The sequence below is a fragment of the Saccostrea echinata genome, unplaced genomic scaffold, assembly GCF_033153115.1.
Source record: "Saccostrea echinata isolate AGI-Se365-2 ecotype Australia unplaced genomic scaffold, CSIRO_AGI_Sech_v1 ptg000050l, whole genome shotgun sequence".
Lineage (NCBI taxonomy): Eukaryota > Metazoa > Mollusca > Bivalvia > Ostreida > Ostreidae > Saccostrea > Saccostrea echinata.
In genome coordinates this window covers 622756-645871 of record NW_026889799.1, presented here as the reverse complement: position 1 = coordinate 645871, position 23116 = coordinate 622756, and the positions used below count along the sequence as shown (strand labels likewise).

The 23116-nt window shown below is 31.0% G+C and overlaps 1 protein-coding gene across 1 annotated transcript; it reads right to left on the bottom strand.

Annotated features, from left to right (window-relative positions):
• Positions 1 to 11067: 11067 nt before the first annotated feature.
• LOC133203363 (THAP domain-containing protein 10-like) lies at positions 11068 to 11427 on the bottom strand. The gene has a single exon (XM_061339157.1). The coding sequence runs from the start codon at positions 11425 to 11427 to the stop codon at positions 11068 to 11070; it is 360 nt and encodes a 119-aa protein (XP_061195141.1).
• Positions 11428 to 23116: the final 11689 nt, after the last annotated feature.

Sequence of the window (23116 nt, the reverse complement as noted above, 5' to 3'; positions counted from 1 at the left end):
CTGGAAAAAAAGCAGAAGAAGATGTTTGCATTCTCCTGGCTGACTGAATGAAAATGACTTTTTTTAATTTCCCAGGAATTCTTCATCCTGTCAACATCTATTTTAATTTAGCATAAGTGTTGAAAACTTCTTTTAAAAATCCCTACCTTCCTATACATTTATTTTTCACCCTAGTCGGGAGGCAGAAGCACACATTTTTTTTTTTAGATGACCCAAACATTTTTTACTATTATACCATTAAGATGAAAATTCTTTTACCAGAAATATGAAGCCTTTTCTCCCAGTGAATGTAAAGACATTTCAGCAGCAAATAAATTATGTTGTAAACATTTCTTACATAATTATTCTTATTAATTTTTACAATTTCAGTAGATATTTTTAAATTTGTATTCTGAAACATTTTGTCTTTAAACAAGAAGGCTAAGTATTCATTTCCTTTTGATTAATCATCTTGCTGAAATATATCATTAATTGTCAATGACTGCACTGCTTCAGGATTTCAGAAATGTGAATTACTTGAAAATGTTAACTTCTTGGGGATGCATTTACAACAGCTCAGCATTTCAAAAGCTTCAATTTTTTCGTCTTTGCTTTTCTGTGCATATGTATTTTTCAGGAAATTAATTATTTTCTTCATTAATTTGACTTTCTGGGAAATAAAATATTAATGAATACTAGTAGTTCTGCTCAACAAAATTATCTTCCAAACTGATTAGGGTACTTATTATATTCAATTATATCAGGATTATATAATTTATGGAGACAATTACAACTATGGTAATTAGGTGAAATGCAGTCTCACAATAACTATCTGCATAACATTTGGTTTATTTTCAAGGCATTAAACTCTTTGCATTTTTAAGTCATATACAGAAAATAAAAAAAGTAATTATAAAATATGAATATCATATAAATATTTTCCCTAAAAATATATGTGATCTTAAAAAGACAACAACATTTTAAATGTTTTTTTTTAAATATTAAGTTTCTACTAAAATAGTGTCAACCCTAAATGGTTCACTAAGCAAAAGTCTTAACTGTATGGTCATAGATTTTAGGAGATTCTTGGATAATTTATTGAACTGTACTGCTTCAGAAGGGCCACAAAGTTACCATTACATATAAGTTTCTTCTCATAAATTGTAAATACATGCAGTGTAGATATAAAAGTAATCCATGGTTGTATATTTACATCCATTTATTATGGCAAGCTTGCAATGGATCCACAATTGACTTAATTCGCAACAGTAATCAAATTAAACAATTTAGTATAAAAGAACATCATTAGAACATAGATTATGTAATTTTAATGCCCCTGCAATAAAATGGGGGCATATATTGATATACTGTCATTCTGTCATCAACTTTCTTTTCATTAACTTGGCAAGATTGCACACATTCAACTCACATTCATAAGAATACTCAGGTTCAATTTGAATTTGGTTTTAGACAGAGTTTTCCCTCTTTCTCTTGCTACTTAGTTTTCAGTTTCCGCTCTCTAACTGCTGTATAAAGTTGGAATTGGATGTGCAGGTATTCTACCAGAAACTACAGGTCAATTAAGTTTCAATTTGGTCCTGGTCCGATGATTTTCGACAGTTATCCTCTTTAATTAAAAAAAAAAAGGAGAAATTTTCCATTTCAGCTCTCCAGCTTCGGTAGGGATGTACAGTATGTTACTATGTATAAGATTAAATTTGCATATATTCTCTCCAAAACCCACTTATTTCTTATAGCTTTTGTATTATATACATTATTGTATCTTCATTTCCTATTACTTCTAGATATTTTGTCTGAAAATTGATTAATAGAAACAAGACAAGGACATACATGTACCGGCACTGATCTTTATTTTTGAGTTACTTCCCTTAAGAGCTATTAATTACGTATTATTCATAATGGTCAAGAAAGTCAGACTGGTTGATTGTTTCTATCATGTAATTGACTGAATTGATTGAAAGGTTGATTGTTTCTATCATGTAATTGACTGAATTGATTGAAACACATATTGTCATGAAAATATTGGCATGGATTTATTTTAATTTTTATTCATAGTTACATGTAATCAGATTTTGTGTAGGATACATAATAAAAATTTCAGTCCCTAAACTCCTTTGAATTAGGACTTAGGAAATAATATGTCTTTGGTGAGGACTGCAATATAGTCTCAAGTCACTTATTAAAACAGGAATATAATTTCAACATGCTATAAATTTAATTCAAGAGCATAGACAATCAATTTATAACAAATATTCTCATAAACATTTCGGAGAATCTAAGGCTATTTCAAAAGTGGGTACCAGATACCCACTTTTAACTCAAAGACCTTAGATTCTCCAAAAATCCTTTATGGGGTTAAATTTTTTATTTCTGAACCTATCTAAAGGTTATTTATATCATTTTCTTCGTCTTTTGGAGACAAGAAAGAATATGTAATCAGATTTGTTGTAGGGTATATAATAAAAATTTCAGCCCCTAAACTCCTTTTAATTTGGACTTAGAAAATTTTCAGTGCGCTATTTAAAGTGCTTTTTGGGGCTGTTTTCTCTAATTTTCAAGCAGTATAGACATACTTTATATCATTATTTTCATCTTACAGAGCAGAAAACAATGATACCAAAGATATTATCATATCTTAATTTAAAGGGAGGTTTAGCCCCTATTAGGAGTTTTCGGAGTGCGTTAAAAAATTTTAAGTCCAAATTTCAGAGTTTTGAGGGCATAAAATTCTTAAAAGATGTTATAAGATAAAATTGATTACACATTCTTTCTCGTCTCATTGAGACAAAGAAAATGATATAAAACACATGAGGATAGCTCTACAATTAAAAATGTCATCCCCAAAAAGGATTTATTTCAAAGTGGAAATTAGGGTCAGATGAAACTCCCAAAAATGAACAAGGTTTTTAGGGTTAAATGCTGCTTCCTTTATACAACCTAAGAATTAACTGATCTCAGTAGTCGGTCTGTCACATCTTTGCCTTTCCCAGCATATTAAGCATAAGTTCTATGGTAAATGATGACCTGTTGGCTCTTTCTCCCCTAAATACAATGTACAACAAAGCCATTACTACTTTTCGTTCAGATTATTCTACCCTCTTGGGGATGTACAAGTGCTTTTGTTTACCTCTGTAACATACTCTTTATTGGTTTTCATTGCTTAGAAAATTCTACATGCATGGGAGATCACGCTCGTGATCACTATTTCATAAGTGAAAAAAAAAAAAATGTATTAAACCTTTTTTCTCCGGAAAGCCCTGACTTGCCAATGTCCTTAATCAAGTTATAGTGACCTAACTTTTAACCCAGCTTACACAATTAACCCAAGATGAATTCGTTGAAAAAGATTAATAATTCCAGGTAACGTCATCCTTTTGTCAGGTGTCTGTGGATTTATGACTGTCTTTGAACAACTTCCTCTAAGAACTTCTTTAATTAGAGTTCATTTGCTATATATCAGTTTTGGTGCATAAAGATGTCAATTCAGAAGTGTAAAAAGTAATACAGGAAGACGAACCTTACAAAAAAAAAAAAAACAAAGAGAGGATGGATGCATCTAACTGTAAGAGTCATATACTCCAATTTTCAAGGAGGATCAATTTTGGTCAGCTTACCACAGTAGGACAAACAAACCATTTAAAATTAATGTATATATGCTATATGATTAAATAAAACTGACAAAATACTTGATTTCACTTGTTGAAAAAAAGGATTCACAAGAAAACCAATTCACCACCATCAAAGACAAGTAGTTAAGGTATCACTACTAGCTGACTGACCTATCAGTTCAATATAATTTGTATAAGTTTCAAACCATTGACGAAACAATGTAGTTACAATTAAATTGAAATTAATGTAATTTTTCTTAAAAGACGAACCCATAATTGATGGAATAAATATGGAAGTCAATGCAAGCCATAAACAAACTCAACCTATGATACTAGTACAGTACAATTTGTTTATTATCATAGTTTATTTGTCAAGCCAAAACTTTATAATAAGCAACTATTATAGTAACCATAGTCGGCAGAAATTCATGTCAGACGTCTGACATGAAACAATGTTTGTGTAAATCATTGGATGTACATGTATTATACATGTTATGTGATATGTAATTTCAGTTTTTTAGGTTGATTTGAAGTAAAAGTTAACTAACATATCATTTCACAATATTTACTTACTGTTTCAACTTTTTGTAATAAATAAATTCACTTAAATAAGCTTAATACAATGTAACTAACATGACTGCAGTAATAAGTAAATAAAAGATATATATAGAGAGAGTATTTCCACATACATATTTTTGTGATCAAGCAATATTCAAACTATAAACTACCAGGTACTCATTGACAATATGAATTTTGTAAAACAATCATGGAGTCATATGAGACTGTGGCCCTTTACTCCTAAAATTTCAGGTTTAAGGCTGCTTGGCATATTGCATCTTAATTTTGCATACCCATGAACATTGACCCCCATGAATTAAAATGACTTAACAATATATGATAAGTCAAATTTCTTGAACAAAATTTAAAGATAAAAACTTGATGTTTTCCAGTATGTGTCTTCACATGTAAGCCAGTTCTTTAAACTAGAACTCAAGTCTAATAAAAGAAATCACAAGTAATGAGGAAAAAAATATAAATGAATCAGAAATGATGCAGTGATGCCTTTGATCATGTACACAAAAATGATTAAAATTGTATTGAAAAGAATGCTGGACAAATATCACTGTCTTGAACTTTTCAGCGCCTATTTTCCTCCAAGTGATTGACATAGGGGCAGACTGTGGTCTTTGATTGTTTTATTTCAGTAAACAGACAAAAAATAGGCTTTCTCTGATGAGGCTAAAGAAATACTGTCTTTTCTTTTCCAACATTTAATACCATAATTAATCTTATACCATGTAAAACTTTAGTAAAATTTGCTCATATTTTGAATACTCAGTATACAATTATGATTTTGAATGTGAAACAGTTTAAATTTATTTCCAGGGATTTAGAAACTATAAGAAATTGCTCATGCTCATCTTAACTTTAATGTGTATATGTCTTTGGAAAAAAACAAGTTCAACTGACAAAACATACATTAGATATTCTTAAAATGGTATTATCTTTCCTTCTATTTCACATAAGGAGGACTACCGGTGAATAGAATCATATAAACTTAAACTTAATATAGTCACTAACTGTATTTCAAAACCCAGGTCGACTGTTAAAAGGGATCTTTGGTGTCATGGAGTTGGAATGCTTCAAAACATTTCCTTGGTATTGTAGTTTCATGGGCCTTGATTTATAATAATACTAAGTGAACAAAAAGGTATCCTTAGTTATTCTTAATAGCACCTTTCCATGTCAAGCCATTAGAGTACCAATTAAAGTGACATCCTTTTTCCCTTTAAATTAGACTTTTGCCACAAATAAAGCATGGGAATTTTAATTCCAAGACTGTTTGCCTTTTCCCCACTTTTTTATAATTTATTATCCCCCCTTTTTTTTAAACTGAAAACAGACCCCCACTCCCCACCCCATGAGACCCCCAACACACAAAACTGTGAAACTGTACTCAGCATGAATTAAATAAGTGAACATAATCACAGATTAAATATTAAATGTGATTGAGGTCTATAGTTTGAAATTGAAATGAGTGGTCATAGTTGTACATATGTGTCCCTTTACTCTGAAAAGGATGCAGAACATATATCCCAAAAAAGGGCACCGCAAAGAGGAACACCCCTCGCAAACCAGCATATCTATAAATCAAAACGGCATTAGATTCCATCCCAATGCATATTACATCACTTCCATTACGCACACAAGGACACTTCCATTACACACGCAAGGACAAACTAATTCAACCCCCGCCCCCCCCCCCCCCCCCACGCACACACAAAAACGTTACTATATCCCTTCCAACTCTGTTGCGATGGGATAATTACCACTACCAGGGTATGAAATTTTTGGGACATGGCCACACATCATGCATAAGGTTGTCAATTTCACATATTTAAAGGAGGTCAAATACTGATGGAAAAACTAAGTGTTTATATATTATCTTCTATTGTAGGAATAGGAAGGAGATCATGCAGAGTCTTTAGAAATGAGGATTTTGTGAATAGTTGGGTTGCAAGTACATTATTAAAACACTACAAAGCCTGGATCATAGGTGGAATTGTACTTCTCAAACTCAAAGTTTATTTTCACCTATCAATACATCATATGTCCTGTAGTTTACAAGTATATAAGGCCCAAGATCCTTTAATAATTACATTCCATCCCTCACTGACACTGTACTACATTTTCGGAGGATCTGACTCCCTTGCCCATTCATTCATGCATGTCTCTACAACATCCCTGTTTTAAGGTATTCCATCCATGATTCTCTTTCACTAAATATCAGTCTCATAAAGAATACTCTGCCGTGTTCATCTTAAGCATTTTAGAGTAAAAAGGCTAGGATTTACCTAAAGAATATTTTTAATACCAAGAGAAAGATTTTCAAAAATAGAAATACCTGATAGTTATTGATCAACAAAGATTGCAATGAGGTCTCCAAAGATAAGCTAATTTTCAAATATAAAAATTTAATAGTTACTAAGATTACAAATGCCCTGGTGAAAAAATGTATTTCATCATTATATAGGAATAATATTTAAGTAGAATTTTTTAAAAACAAATAGATATATATTTTTAAATTCATTTCTGATTGAATCAAGACAAAGGGAAATATAGCTCTTCAAGGACAGGTCAAAATAAAAAAAAGAAAAAAAGAGCAAATTCATTTCTTGCTTATTATTGTGATAAAATATTACTTAATGATTGTGCATTAATGTACTGAAAACAATTGAAATGTATCAAAACTGATATTAATCAGGGGCCATTAATCAGTGACCACAACAAAGTAATTTCGGCATATTTATAAAGTTGAAGAGATATTGTAAATGACTGTTAAAGGTCCTTAAATATCTTCAACATAAATTCTAGATGTTGTGTTAGAAATTTCTGTTTGCAATCATTGTTGCCAGCTAGGAATAAAACTTTCAAAATAAATGCCAATTTTCTTAAAGCCTAAGAGAGTATTAAGTATGGGGAGAAAGAGTTGATGAATGTTAATTATACAAGCAATATTGGAGAAATGCTTTCTCCTCTATAAAAGCAAAATAAGAAATTTTTACAGATATAAGAATTATAGAGTATAATTGGGGCTATAAGATACTATTTCATTATCGGTGTACCAAATTTGAACCAAGATTTCCTGACCCTGAAGACTGCGTATTCCTTAACTGGGGATCAAATTTTCTTATATGGTTGCCAATACTGCGGAAAAAAAAATAACTGGATTTGGATTTACAGGCAGACTAGATTTTATACTTATGATCTTTTTGGTTATAAACTGAAAACACTGTATTATGTGTAATTCAGTTATTTTCAGTATTCACAAAAACTTATTCCTTATTCAGATAAGTATATATACAGTGGCTTTCCACAACATATTTATGACATTGGCTTATTGAATTATTGACTGATTTTTATATAAATATAATATTGTATTTCAAATTCAATTTTTGAAGCAAATGATTTATTTTTTATCAAAGCAACATTTTCTTCTGCACATTGTAGTTAAAAAAACTCAAGAATCATTCTTTTTGTATATTTTTGAAAATTTTGTTACCATGGAAACGTCAAATATAAGAATTTTTAAAAAAAACTTTAACATTTCAAAAAGCACAATATTTCCTTCATATTTGCCAAATTTTATGCAAATTGGTTGTCCAAATTTTAAGATATCTGCATTCAAGTACCCCAATGTGACAATTTTGTCAATATTCCAAAACAACTCAGTACTGAGATAACCACTCACTTAAAACATGTCAGGAAGCAAAGGGTTAATTTCTTCCTTTCTTTCTAGATCTTATATTTGCTAGTTTTGATGAGTTAAAATGCATGTAATGCATATAATGCACATTTCAATTCATAATGGAAAGACAACAATGGATAGGAAATGTTTAAAAATGTAAATTTGTCATAATTGACTTATTTAGTCTGAATTAGTCATATCAGGTATCATTGGAAGGATCTATGAAACTAAATACAGTACATACTCAGTCCATACCAGCTGAATCCCTATTAAAACCCCCATGTGGCCTCATTCTTCATGAGAAGGGCCTAGCTGATGCAGGGGACAACCATTTGATTTTGACTTTTTTGGAAGGTCAGAATATTTTCAGTTCTTCACAGGGCAGAATATATATATTTTTTTCCAGATAAGCAAGAACAGATTATTTATTTTCTCTTTAAAATAAAAAGCTTAGGGTTCACTTTATCCATGATATACCAATTAACTAACTAACTAACTAACTAATGTCTCATTTTAAACATCAATTACAAGTAAATGTCAAGTAAATATAGTGCTTTTTAATATGAGAGATAAATTAATGGCACATTTTACCTGGGTGTGCCACCAAAAAAAAAAAGATAGTTCAAAAAGATTGAGAATATTAACTTAATTTGTAGAAACAGTGATCAAATTAATACTAATGCTTGCAGTCAGCAGTGATAGCTAGAATTCCTGAATATACAGCTATCCTACAAATCAAAGGACAAGAGATATAAACAATTATTAAAAAAAATTCCATATTTTTCACACCTTTTACAGGTAAACAATACCTTAGATATTTTGCAAATATATCAGTATACTATACACGTAGGAAAATCCTTTGAAGTTTCCAAATATACACAAGGTAAATAACTATAGTCGCAGGTTAATTCCAAGTTCAAAGAGATTGTTGATTGTGTTACATATACACACAGGATTCAAGATGCAATTGGCACACCTATTGATCTGATAATTTCCCTAATATACAATGATCTTACAAATTCTTTGATGTATTTGAGCTACAAACTGAAATAAAAAAAATCAGTCAGGTTAAGTTTTTAATTTCTATTCAAGATTTGTCAGAAGTGCAGGGATAAAAAAGAGTTCAGAGCCAATAGTACAGTATAAGCTTCAAACATAACCGAGAATTTTATTTCTTAACATTTGGGGAACTAAGTGATATATTTATCATTATAAAACCAAAATAATGGAACCATTTCCCTTTATTTCAAAGGCAGATACATGAGGACTTATCCTTGAAGATTATCATGAACATATGTTTGAAAAAATATTTTTTTATATTCATCACTAAAAATCTTATGGATATATTATGCTGACTTTGTTTAGGACTTGACTTTTTGTGTCAAACGAAGTCAGCACACCCATGTACACATGGTACAGCTTCACTGGAAACTTTCATATGCCTTTAATCCATAATTGAAATAATGAATATATTAAATATATATTTCTATATACAACACCCTAGATAAAATGAATATTTAATAAGGTTATGATTATCACATACAACAAGTAGAACTTTATTAATGATAACTGTTCTACAATTGACTTGTTCAATTAATAATCACATAACAATGTCTATACACTTATGCTTGTAACAAATGTTAATTTCCAGGAACAGAAATCTTAATTCTTCATTGAAACAGCTAGTAGTTCACTATCAGAGTTTAAAAGTACATGCTTATTACAATTTACATGTAAGGAGTGGAATGTTTCTTTTTTCTTTTTAAATAAACTGTATAAATGTGTTTCTTAATTGTTACATCTAGTTTGTATTTTGTTCTGGGTTTTTTTTTTGTTTAGGTTGTTTGTTTACTGCACTTTCTTTTTAGCTTTTCAGGATAACCTATCCTTCAGAAGGGGGGGGGGTGTAAGTAGGAATTCAGTTTAAAACAATTGGTAAATATATAAATCCATAACTTTTTAGTGATATGGTAAATTAACATACATAAGGAATTCATAATTGTTTTGGGGTCTTAATTAGTATGCAATTAGTACAAGTATTATAGTTTGGCAACTTAAACATGTTAAATTGGCCTGTTTTTACCTGAAATCAACAGACATCAGAAGAAAAGATGGCTATAAAGAATTCATAATAGCTTTTGGTATATATGAGTTTAACAAGTTTATACCTGAAATCACCATACATCCAAACAAATGGTGGATAAAGAATTCATAATTGTTTAGGAGTCTTAAAATTATTCAAACATAAGTTTAACAAAGTTTAAGTGGCTTGTTTTTAACTGAAAATGATCATACGTCCAAACAAATGAATTCTTCTTGGTTTTTGGGTCTTAAAATTATGCGATTATTAATTTTTAACAAGTTTGAACAGTCTGATTTTAACTGAAATTCCCAACCCATAAATAAAAAAAATGTTTATTCATTTATCCCTCTTTACTATAAACTATTTACAACTGCATCAATTGATATGAAAATCTAAGAAGAATGTAATAATACATGATAATCTCCATATCTTAAAAGTTAAGAAAAAATACTGAAAAACAAACTTACCCATCTTGAGGTAAATCTCATTCCAAAATCAAGAACAGTTCACAAAACAGCTGCAATTTCTGACACAGTATTGGTATCTGATTGCTTTCTCAGAGTGGCTGCGAATACTGCAGGTGGTTAAGGCATTTGATTGGATGCCTGGATTTTGTTACCTGTAATACCTTCTCCATGACTGGACTAACCTCACAAACTTGAGGTATACACACAAAATGTAGATGAGAGTTTGAGACACAGGTACTCAAAGAAGTATCAACAATTATTACCCTTTAATATCTTTTCTTATTTAAAAGTTTCACTAAAAATTTATAATTAGATTTAATTGATAAATCTAATTAGAGACTTAAAATATTTTATACTATTTCGAAAAGGTTCCAATCACATTTCATTCATAAAGCTGATATCAGGTTAAAGAACTCATTGTAACCACACAGTGAAAATTGTGTACCATAAAATCTTATTTTTAACCACAGTGTAACTGCTGTAACCACTGTAACCATTGTAACCAGCAAAAAGTGAAAATTGTACCATAAAGTCCCCATTTTTAACCACTGTAACCATTGCAACCATTGTAACCATTAAATAACTGAGGAAATGCTACTCAGTTACAGGTGTTTGTAACCCTTGTTACTGGTTACAAATGAACATACTTGAAAGTCAGGGCTAATTTCTTGCCATATATGTTACATGGGGAGACTCCAGGAACGCATCGTTCAGTTGGTCTCTTTTCCGCTTGGGATATATGCTTGGTATGGACCCCTGGCGTGGACGCTTCTTCGCTGGGATCCCAAAGTCCTTCATGAGCGAGAAATGTACCTCATAGCAATCCTCGTTGAAATGGTCACTGCAGATAACGGTGTATTTCGAAGGACCAGACCAGTCTGCCCTCGTCAGCTTCACAAAACGACACCAGGCCGCTCGCAGACGCTCATCTTTGGGGAAAACATGAACCGACACGCCATCTGACTGTCTTTTGCTGCATCCCGCTACAACACACATGCGTCCGACACTTTTGCTGGCCATTATTCGCCGGAAAACACGCACAGGTCAATAGAAGACTTTCTAAAAATGGCGCAAACTGATGTGTTGTGACGTCACTTCCGTTTTAGCTAGGAATAGCCTCGTTTTCGGTATCGTAAAGGTGTATATTTTTAAAATTTTCAGTTTTTTGGCAATATCTCCTTTATAAAATCGACTTTGTTGGAAAAACTTGCTTTTCTAGATATTTTAATACTTAAACAAAATATATAATACCACTTTATCATCTACTTCCCAGACACTTTAAGATAGGTAAAGATGTTGCTTGACATATGTAATTAATCATGTAAAGTGAGGATTTGCCTGATTTGGTCATTTAATAGATGTGTCTTGGCGTTTTAAAACATGTTACAATCAAGGGCACATTTAATTGCTAAGATTTAAAAGTCCCAAATTTTTGATAACTCTACTTTCACTTTGCGGGTTACATGTCCAACAAATCGTTACAGGTCTAATATTTAAAGTAACTGTTTGTTTTGCTTACGATATATATTAAAATAAATAATGACACAAAAAGAGAAAACTTGATATTGTCTTACAGTCAAAGCAAATTAACGTCCATTTCTGTTCAAAACATACAACTCTCATCAGTAAACAAGAGTTACCTCTCTTACGTCACAATTACCATCATTTGGCGGACTTTTTAAAAACAATTTTCTCAATACTCTAGCATAAATAAATAATTCTTAAAGATTCAGGACTAGTTTTAGTATACAAAATATTTATCTTTAACACTTTAATATAAATTTTAATTTTAATTCACACAAATTAAACGGAAAAAAATGGATTGAAATTTGAGGGCGAGACAGCCCCTTGACAACGGCAGAGATATCTCAGCCCTGAGGGCGAGACAGCCCTAGTTCCAAGAGGCTGTCTCACCTAGTCCGAAACGCCTGTATCAGGGCTGAAACACAACTAGGTATATGATATAGTTAACTATATATTTTTTTTAGCAAAAGGCCAATTAACAGTGACATTGAAACTAAGTTTATTTCTCTCCCTGACGTATGAAGATGTGATTTTTAGTCGCACACTCTTCAATTAGTGTTAAGACTTCAATAAAATATAGTCGCCTGCGTGGCGCAGTGGTAAGAGCTCTGCTCTAGAGTCGCGGAGTAATGAATTCATCCTTACGTCGCGGGTTCGAATCCCACTGTGGGACGTAGAGACCAATCCTTCGGATTAAACTGTACAAACCGAGGTCCCGTGTCGCAGTAGGTGCTGGCACGGAAACGATCTCTCACTGCTCAATAGCCCTAAGTGCCGAGTATAGGTCAAAATTTGTAGCTCTCCACCGACAAGTTGTGGCGTCTTCATATGAGTGAACAATTCTCGAGAGGGACGTATAACAACAAACAAACAATCAATATATTATATGCAGTGAAATAAAGGTGAATGCATAAAAATCAAAACATATATACCAGGGGTTATCAAAAAGTTCGTGGACTAGCGCCATAAGATTCAAACAGCTTTATGTAAATCAATGAATTTTAAAATATTTAGTTACCATCATCTATTCTATCTATAGAATAAACCATAAATCATAAGTTTTATTTTTTAAATAAAGTCTTAATGTTTAGAAATTCTTCATACGTAGAGCATACTTTAGCGTATCGAATCAACCGAGAGATATAAACTCCGTATGCAGGTGATAAAGGTATAAGTAAGGGAAGCTGACGATTGAAAAGTTTAAGTCATCACGTTTATCATACTGTTTGGTTGATAGATTACCATTAACGTCTTTTTCTAGTAAAATATCCAAAGTGAAACAAATGTGTCAGATTCTGTGATATCTTTTATTTCAAGCTCACCTGGATATATCGTATTGAAATAAGAACTGGAATAACCATTGTTTATTGACAATACGTCGTCGATATATTTAAAGTCGAGTTGAAGGGCACAGCAAGTGTTTTCTTCTTTTCACGTATAAGATTTTGAACGAATTTTGCTTCATATGAATACAAAAACAGGTCTGCTAATAACAGGGCGCAATTGGCACCCATGGGAATTCCAAAAGATTGTTAGAAGATTTGGTCTCCAAAACCACATAGACATTGTAATTCAGAAACTCAAGCATCTTTTTAATATCAACTTCAGAGTACTTGTGTGTACAATCAGAATGTTTTTTAACAAAATAATTTTGCAAATCTAATGTATCTAGTAAATAATTTGTTTGATTAGATTATATCCATTTTCCTTCTTTTTGTTATATTAGCATAACATAGTTCCCATACCTTCATCCATAGTCGCTAATATCTGTAGAAGATCACCCAACCGAAAATGTTCACTTCGATAAAAAAAAATCAATTCAAAGATTGGAGTCGTTTTTATAATGCCAGCTTTAGTTTGGTTTAACCGATTTAAAACGCATCCAAAATCTCTGACTTTGTGGATTACATGACGTACACTAATTATTTTCAAATTTAACACAAGAATCGCGTTCTAAGTGATGAACAAAAAATTTTTGCGAACGTTTTGTTTCATGGATTATTAAAGCGCGTTCTATTGTATATATAATGTACTAGGGGTAAATTTGAATTTTACTTGTAAAATAAATGTTTCATGAGAACTTCAACTTGACCAAACGCAATAGGTCGTGTTTCAACCTTCATAGAAATTTATACAAAATAGGCTACCGTGGAATCAATTAAATTTGAGGTAGGAGATATTCGTAGGTTGCGTACAGCTTCACGGGGAGGTAATTTCGTATATCATTTTATACCTACAAAAGGACGAGATATGAATTTGTAACAATTCTTTATTAATTTGTGGAGAATGATAATTCATGGAAAGGAGGTTACCAAGAATTTCACGAAAATTGAGCCGCCACGAAATCTAATGATAAGATAGTACCTTACATTGAATCCCCTCGGCAAGATTTAGTTATTAATAGAGTAAGTTTACATTTCAAGCGTGCAAAATGTCGCAATAAAACAAACAGGACTTACCTGCCTGAGCTAATGAACACATTGTGCTTGCAGAGCAGAATTGTTTTATCCTCTCATTAGGAAAGTCGTCAGCCCATCCAATAGGGTCCTTTACCTTTCTCAGCTGACACCAGGCAAGTATGAAATTCACCAGCTTCTCAGACAATCCCAACAGTGCATATGTAGGAGGAAGAATACTTTCTAAAACACATAAAAAATGTTATTTTAGACAATCATAATTTTTTTTTTATATAAAATACTATTTTCTAGTTTCGGATTAGAAAAAATCATTAACCAAACACAAATCTGTAATTGTTTTGAGAGTATTTGAAAAACATATGCAGCATACTTTTCATTTCCTAAATGTTTTCAGGTGCTTCTTTATTTAAATATTATATATATATATATATTAATTGTGCTTGAAATTAAAAAAAATCTGTTAGAATAACTGTATCAATTTACATTATACTTTTTAACTTTACAAAGTATTTTGATATAGTTACTACTGAATGACGTGTATTTCCTATCAAATAGATAAATATACGATGTATTTAGATAAAACAGACATTCAATTTTCATACTTATTTTAAAGGCTTGCATTATGTTCAATAATCTAATTCAAAATTCCGAATTCCTTTGAAAATATACAAAGAAAATCATTTTAATAATTGCAGAAAATCTCAATTTGTATGTTTACTGATAATTTAATTTACTTGAAGAGGTCCATGAGACACAATGCTTACTTAATTCACTATATTTTTGCTGATCATAAAAACAAAGTTTTCCTATAAATTATAATTAACAATTTCCATATAGTGTGGTCGGGACCTAAACAAGTAACCAAACTTGTATCTGCTACACATGAGGTCCTTGATATCATTGTATCCATTCTGTCTTTCTTTTTGAATTTTTAAAACAAATTTCTTTTCCTTCTTATATACATTATATATTAATTTTATCCTAAATTTAGTCTCACCATATCAACGGAGTCCAAAACTTAAAGAAAGTTGAATCCATTCAACTTGGGATTGCATGAATATCAGTAGGATTAAGTAGGATTAACCCTTTCTCTACCGGTGCATTTTAAGAGACTTTGGAGACCTTTTGACATATCATTATAAATTAATTTTTAACTTTTTTATCCAAAAGGGAAAGCTAGGCATAATGCATACCATTTGGTAGGGAATTTTCCAGAGATGATATTTCATAGCTATTCAGATACCTCACGACTGACCTTACTACTGGAAATAGAGGTCAAAGTTCAAATAAGTGCAGAATTTTATTGAATTTTTGGACACTTTTTAATCTTTAAACTAAAAATTTACAATGATGTATGTTGAAATAGGAAATTTAAAATATACTCACAAAAGGGCATTATACTGAACTAAATTAATCACATAAAACTTATTTTTCAATTCTGCAAAATAAAGGTTTTAAAGAGGTTGCTAAGCAACGGGTATTTTGTATTTTTCGGGGAGTATTTCTTGTTTTTTGCTCATCCAAATCAGATTATGCATTCCATTACCTTATAAAGTCAGATATGGGGTCATAATATTAAGAGGGATGTACAGTAAATATTTGTCTTAAAGTTTGACCTCAGCAGGCTTATTTTTAGGAGGTCAAAGGTCAAATAAGTGCAGAATTTTCCAAGTTTTTTAAACACTTTTCAATATTCCAGCTAAAATTTTACAACAATGAATGCTGAAATAGACAGTTCTGAATAAACTCTTTAGAAGGCTTCATGCTGAACTACATCCATATATCACTTATGTTCAAATATGTGTTCAATGACCTCTAAGTGGTTGCTAAGCAACAACAAAAATTTCAATTTTTCGGTTGTATAAGTTTATTATTGTTCATTCATGGAAAGCTACTTTTGTGCATTTCATGATGCTGTAAGTAAGATATGGGGCAAAACTAATGTATAGAACATACATGTACATCAGATAATTGTCTTAAGTATTGACCTTGACATTTCTTTTCTTAGGGGTCAAGATCATATCAATACAGAATTCTGCCTTAAATTGCAAGAACATATCCATTTTGAAATGCTGCAATTATTATGGACATATTGTCTAACAAATGACATATAAAATTATGAATGACAAAATCCACAGAGATATTACACGAATGATTTTTTTTTTATTTTGCATATCTTGGTTGCCATTCAAAAAATATATATCTATAACTTAAGTGAACTGACATAAAATTTGTAAGATGTGGTTACATGTATATCAACCTTATTGATACATACTGTTAAAATAATATGGAAAAAAAGTAATGCAACCAGTTATCAACAAAAAAAAAATTTCATAAATTATACAGTTATGTAGAATTATTTTATCATTTTCAAAAAAACTACCACAATTTTCTTTGTCTACTGGAATATAAGAAAATACATTCAATTTTCTTTTCTTACAAGAATTATCTTACATTTTCTAGTTTTTAACAGATTTCATGGCTTTATTGTGTCAATTGTTAAAACAATTTTTGTCATTTGATAAGTATGAAGAAACCTCACAAGATGGACAATGCATGGAACATAAAATCTCTTTTTCAAATAAGTGCCTTTTTCATTACAATCCTTTCATTCATCTAATTTATGTGGCATGCATTTGTTCATCTTTGGTAGCCAAGGATTTATGATCTGCTACTCTTCTCACAAACCCTTGGCCTATTATGCTATCAAAAGTCAGGATTGTTTAGGTCACATGATCTCGAATCACAGCTTGCATTATTGATAGAAATAAAGAGCATTTTTAAAAATGAAGTATCTGAAGAATAATAAACAAGCAGATAGGTTTATTTGTTAGTATATTTGCAAGTCTATTTCTGAAATATAGACTCCAGATTATATGATGTACACATCATCTTCAAGTTGGATGATGCCATAGCTATTTAAAGCTTAAGAATGAAATTCTGGTATCTTATGAATCATTGTTTGCATGAGTTTTTCATTATCAAGAGTCCAGAAATATCCTGAATGAAGATAATGTCATTTAGCACTTGCTTTCTGGTCAAATGATGTCTATAAACTCTAATCATGACTCGAAAAAAAAAATCCTGACTATTGATAGCAAGATAGGCTAAGGATTTGTGAGAAGAATAGCTATATTCAAAGCCATGTTTGATGAGAAACATTTGACTTGGTCTTTTAATGCAATAATTGACAATGCAAGTAAATCAAAAAAATTCAAGCTCTCTTAAATTTGAAGTACAATTTGCGTATTGGTTTTTTTTTTTTTTTGTTCCACTTTCTTTTAAAAAAGTTCACAATCATAATATCAAGTAAATAAATAAAAAAAAACCCAGTACTTTCCACCAGTGCAACTATGTTCCAATGTATGATGGATATTTACAAGCAAATTGAACTGACAAACCCACAACTCCCATACAGTTACTGTAAGATTGGCTAATAAAGGCTTATAAATTTCTATCCTCATTCAATTTAACCTGAATTTCAATGAAAAATCACAAACAGGTCTGGCTGAACAGTGATGTAAAAACTACATAACAGTATCTACTATACAATCTTTCTGTTAAACAAAAATAAATCCATTTTCTTGATACCATAAAAAATCATCTTTATTATCATGAATTTTCCCCCAACGTTTAATTCAGCAAGACAATATGAACTGACTGACTTCATCACAAGATTTTTAAATTCTCTGCCAAGTGCTTTAGGGGTACAATAAAGACTTGAACTGTCATCTTGAAAAAAAAATTTCGCAATATTTAATGCAAAACGTTTAGTCAATCAGTTAAAAATGTTGGTTTTTTTACCCAAATATACAAATACAGAAATATTGCTAACCGAATTCCAAATCAGACATCAATCACAAAATGCTGAATACCAGAACACTTTTGCTTTGTGCCCACCATTCTTTCATCAACTGCCATCTCTCTGAAAGACTGGAGGAACTTCTTTGACTTGTCCAAGACATAATCAGTTCTTGATGTATTCGCGCAATTATCTTCTATCCTTTAAAAGATTAATAGTTTTTATAATTAAATAGGTATGATAAAATTTATGTAAATTTACATATACGGTATAAAAATAAGAAAGCTAGAATTAACACACTGATTATGTTGAAATAACTTTCCTTTTCAAATTAAAAGTATTTATTTATTAAGTTTATTTATTATGTGATACATGTAGTTACATGTATATGGTATGGGGACGTCAATGTATTATGACTAAAAAATTACCAGCCTAGTAGTAAACCATCATTTCAGTCAATTATTGAGTTAAAAGAAATAACATACCCATTAATTCTATCAAAATTGAAAAAAATACCTTTTTCAGTTTCGGCTGTCAGAGTTTATAAGAGAAAGGACTGAAAACTGTTTATCCAGGGCAAAATTCTTCGAACAAGGTTGTTCGTGTACATGGGAGTGTTGACGAATAGCCATCCATTGAATGAAGTTTGACCACCCATGTATATGTGATAATTCAAAAGAAACTGAAAATTGAGAAACAAAAATTCTAACCACATACATCATGCAGATTGAAAATACCATAACAGTCTATAAAAGAAAGCTGGCTCCATATTTAAGCATAATGGGTGGTAAAATGGCGAGTTTAAATGCATAATCATGCATTATAAATATCATGTGTATCACATATTTTTTTTTCAAAATATTAGTCAATGTGTGAATGCAATATCAAGTAAATTAACAATAAAAAGTTCATTTTTATTTAGAATTAATGTTTAGAGATACAGGAATTTTCACTACAAAAAGAAAGAAAAAAATGATTTACCTGTGCATTGGTTATAATAAGCACCTGTGTCCTCCACATCATGGTCTTTCCAGTGCATGGTAGGGTTAGCAAGTGGATCTTCACAGCTGAACGTTCCGAAACTTGCACCCTAAACATGTTAAAAAAATTCGATGTGTTTGTGTTAGATGACAACTCTCAAGAATTAGGCCAAACTTGATTTTACTTTGAATGGTACTTGGGGTGGTCATCAACACTTAAACACTTCAAAAACAACACAAAATTAGCTGAACAAGTATCAATCTAATAATGCGAGTTCATAACGGCTAACGCCTATGCATGTACATGTATCAGTGTGCATAGCGTACCACTTGTTTTCATTTGAACGTGAATAAATGCACTTTCAAAACAGTTTTAAACTCTTCAACCAATACTTACTCACCTTTAATACCAAAGGAATGACCGTCTTATCTGATGAATTGATGTGATGTGCTCCATCATAAAATAATCATGAAAATTGATGTTCACATCATCATGTTGTTTACGGCTACAGTGGAAACACGTGGTAATCTCGATTCGTAACAACTCTTACAGTGATGAGTCGTGTGAAATTTATACGAAATTTTGTGCTTGTTTCAAAATAGTTTAAATTTAAATTTCATGTCAGTATAGGTCTAATTATATTTTTATTATATAAAGAATATATGACGCATACAGCAATATAAATACTGACTTTTTCGACGTAAAGACTCTTAGGGAATATACATGTACATTTTTTTACTCAGCATTATTGTATGTATGAAAAATAGATAAATAAATTCATTATATGAAAAAAAAAATACCACACTCCATTAAAGGTTTAAAGATATTATTTGTTTTTTAACCAATTATTTTGTAAAAAGCATTTATTTCAATAAAAATATATAATAAAATAGTACTAAACAATATGTTGTTCCGAGTGAGGCGCAACGAAATCGACTTTGACGTTAAATATTGATCAGCCCCGATTTTTCAACAAAAAATTACGCAGAGGTCCAAAATTCAAACAATCGTAATTCAGAAATTACTGAGAGTTAGAAGACCAGTACAGGTTTGTTGAAATAGAAATTTTCTTCACATTTACAAGCCGTATTTTGTTTTCCCTATTTCAATATAGAAATACAAGTAAAAATGAGCTTTGTTAAAATATTATGAATAAAAACGAGAAAAAAACACAAACGTGGAAAAAAATGCTTGTTTTTACAACATATTTTAAAGTAAAAACACAATTTTTACATATTTTAAAAGCAGAGAAAATATGCTTTTTAAATATATCAAACTTTCTTCATGCAATTAATCAGGAAAAAATCGTCCTTGCTTTGGAAATTTGCGTCATTTTCAAAAAGTCATAAATGTCTTCAAAACGTAAAATCTATTCATTACCGACATATAATCTATAACATTTTTACAGGGTTTAAAAGTAGAGGAAATTTCCTATAAGATGATATATAGATTATATACCTTAATGCTATCATAAAAAGATACGGAGATCCTGTTGTCACGAAGTCTTGTTTTAATGCGCTATCGGTCATATTGAAATAGAGAAGGGGTTAAGAGTAATTCCAAAGATAAAATACCTAAAACACAGTGAATTAAGATTGTGACATTTGATAAAATTCATAAAATTTCATTAAAGTAGAAATGACTATGTGATCATTCGTTGTTTGTGACCTTTAATATTGAGTAGATGTGTCATTATGGTAATTCGTTAAGGTTCAATTCAAATTAAGGCTGACGCAAAAATCTGAATGCCCCCTTCCAATAGGGACATTTCTGCACTAGACTGCGATTTTTTTTAAAAATGGAAACTATCCGATTATACCATATTTTATTAAAATTATGCATTTACTAATTTGTTGTAGGAAAGTTGATAGGCTCTACAACTGATGTTTGAATTTCAAGCACTTGCTCAACTTCGACTGAACCGAACTTGTTTTTTTTCTAAATGGATATGTGTTTCTAAGATAACATGTATAAAAAGGATTGTTTTACAAGGTCTGAATAGGAATACTCTCAAAAGTTGTCTTTGAAATAAAACCATTTACTCAAATTTTTGGTAAAGATACAGACCCTGAAATGAACTACTACCTCAAAAAAGCGTGTGACTTTCGTGCGCATTTCGTTTCGTGCAAACTGTGTAGTGTTTCGTGTAAATCGTGCAGCGTTTCTTGCAAACCGTGCAGCGTTTCGTGTAAGCTCCAAAGCGTGTAGCGAGCGTGCGAGAAGCGTGTGAGAGACGTGCGACTTTCGTGTAAGAAAAGTGTGAGAAACGTGCGACTTTCGTGCAAGAATCGTTTGAGAAACGTGTCGGATTCATTTGGATGTCCTTTTATTTTAAATATGGCTATTGATGGATGAACATATGTAATTCTGTGTTGTTTGTAACTAATATTATTCGGATATATCATAAGGGTGGTATTTTAAGAGTGAAAAAATACAGAAACAACAAAATAAAATTACTCGGTAATGTATTACATATTTTTTGATTTTCTAACTTTTTATTCAAATAAAGATGGACAGAAAATATGCTAAAAGTAATTATATGCACATCAAATTTAAGGTATTTGATTCAATACATATTTTAAAGGGAGCAACATTGAACATTTATTAAAGAAAATTCACTAGGAATCCGGTTTCATACTTTTCATTCATTTATTCTCTTCACCATTTCACAATTATGGGATATAAAGATTACAAGAACATATCGATGATAATACAAAATAATAGATAGATAAGGCAGGCATGAAAAATAAAATGCAAAATTGAGTGCGTTGCTACATATATGAATGTGAAGTATTGGAATTCTAGGCCGGGGAGCACAGTTAATTGATTTTCTTTGTAAACAAACATAATTTTCTTATGATTATATTTTTAAACGATGAGTCATTTATAGTATTTTATGCATAAAATTACTTGATTAATAATAATCATATAAATGAATTATAATTCACATGCATCGGCAAATGCAGGGTTAAATATTTCCCGGGGGGGGGGGGGGGGAGGGGGGGGTGATCAAACGAAAATACACGCTGAGTTTTTGTTGTTAACAAGTGCTTTATTGATAATTTTCTTTTCTAAGAAAATATTTCTTTTTTCGGGGTGCGCCCGATGCATCCCTTAAAAAATATACTGGAATCTTCTTTACACTTTAAACACTCCTCTTACGACTGTGATCAAGGTCATTTACAACAGCGATCACAGACCCCGCGTGCGGGTGTAAAGACAAATAATGACCCCCCATAGAATAATGACCGGGCGGTAAATGTTAAAAGACAAAAAATGACCCCAGCCGTAGAAATTTTTTTTTGTAGAAAAAGAGCTCTAGTGATCATTTTATTATATGAGCGTCCTATAAAAAACTGACCCCGTTGAAAAATGACCCCTTTTCCAACAGAGTGATACAAAATTTATAACAGGTGATTGCTGCCAAGGTTTGAACCTCAATGTCCAATTCTTTTTATGCCCTTTTTTGACCAACATAGGACGAACGTGCAAATTAAAACGTAATAAAAAAGCATCACATTTACATGTATATTTCTATCTTTTAAGCCTATTGTGTTCTAAGTGTTCTAAGATTTTTTACTGAAACAAGAATATTGCAGATTTACAAAGTATTTCAGGAACCATTGAGAACGAATTACTAATTTATTTTAAATTGTTGATTCTCTTTTATGCGGATGACACTGTTATTATGGCTGAACTAGCCGATGAATAACAACATGCTATTAATAAATTTCAGACATATTGTTTACAATGGAAGTTGAAAGTGAGTGTCGAAAAAACGAAGATTCTATTATTTTCAAAGGGTCCTATGTTAAAAAGAAAATTTTATTACGACAACTTAGTTATTGAAAATGTTAGAGAGTTTAAATATTTAGGCGTTGTATTTTCACACACAAGTTCCTTTTGTAAAAAAAATATGAACAAGCACAAAAAGCAATGTATGGCATTACAAGAAAAATTAGACAATTCCAATTACCAGTAGACT

Bases quoted from the DNA above. Each gene is read 5' to 3' on its own strand.
- LOC133203363 (XM_061339157.1), bottom strand. From the start codon at position 11,427: ATGGCCAGCAAAAGTGTCGGACGCATGTGTGTTGTAGCGGGATGCAGC.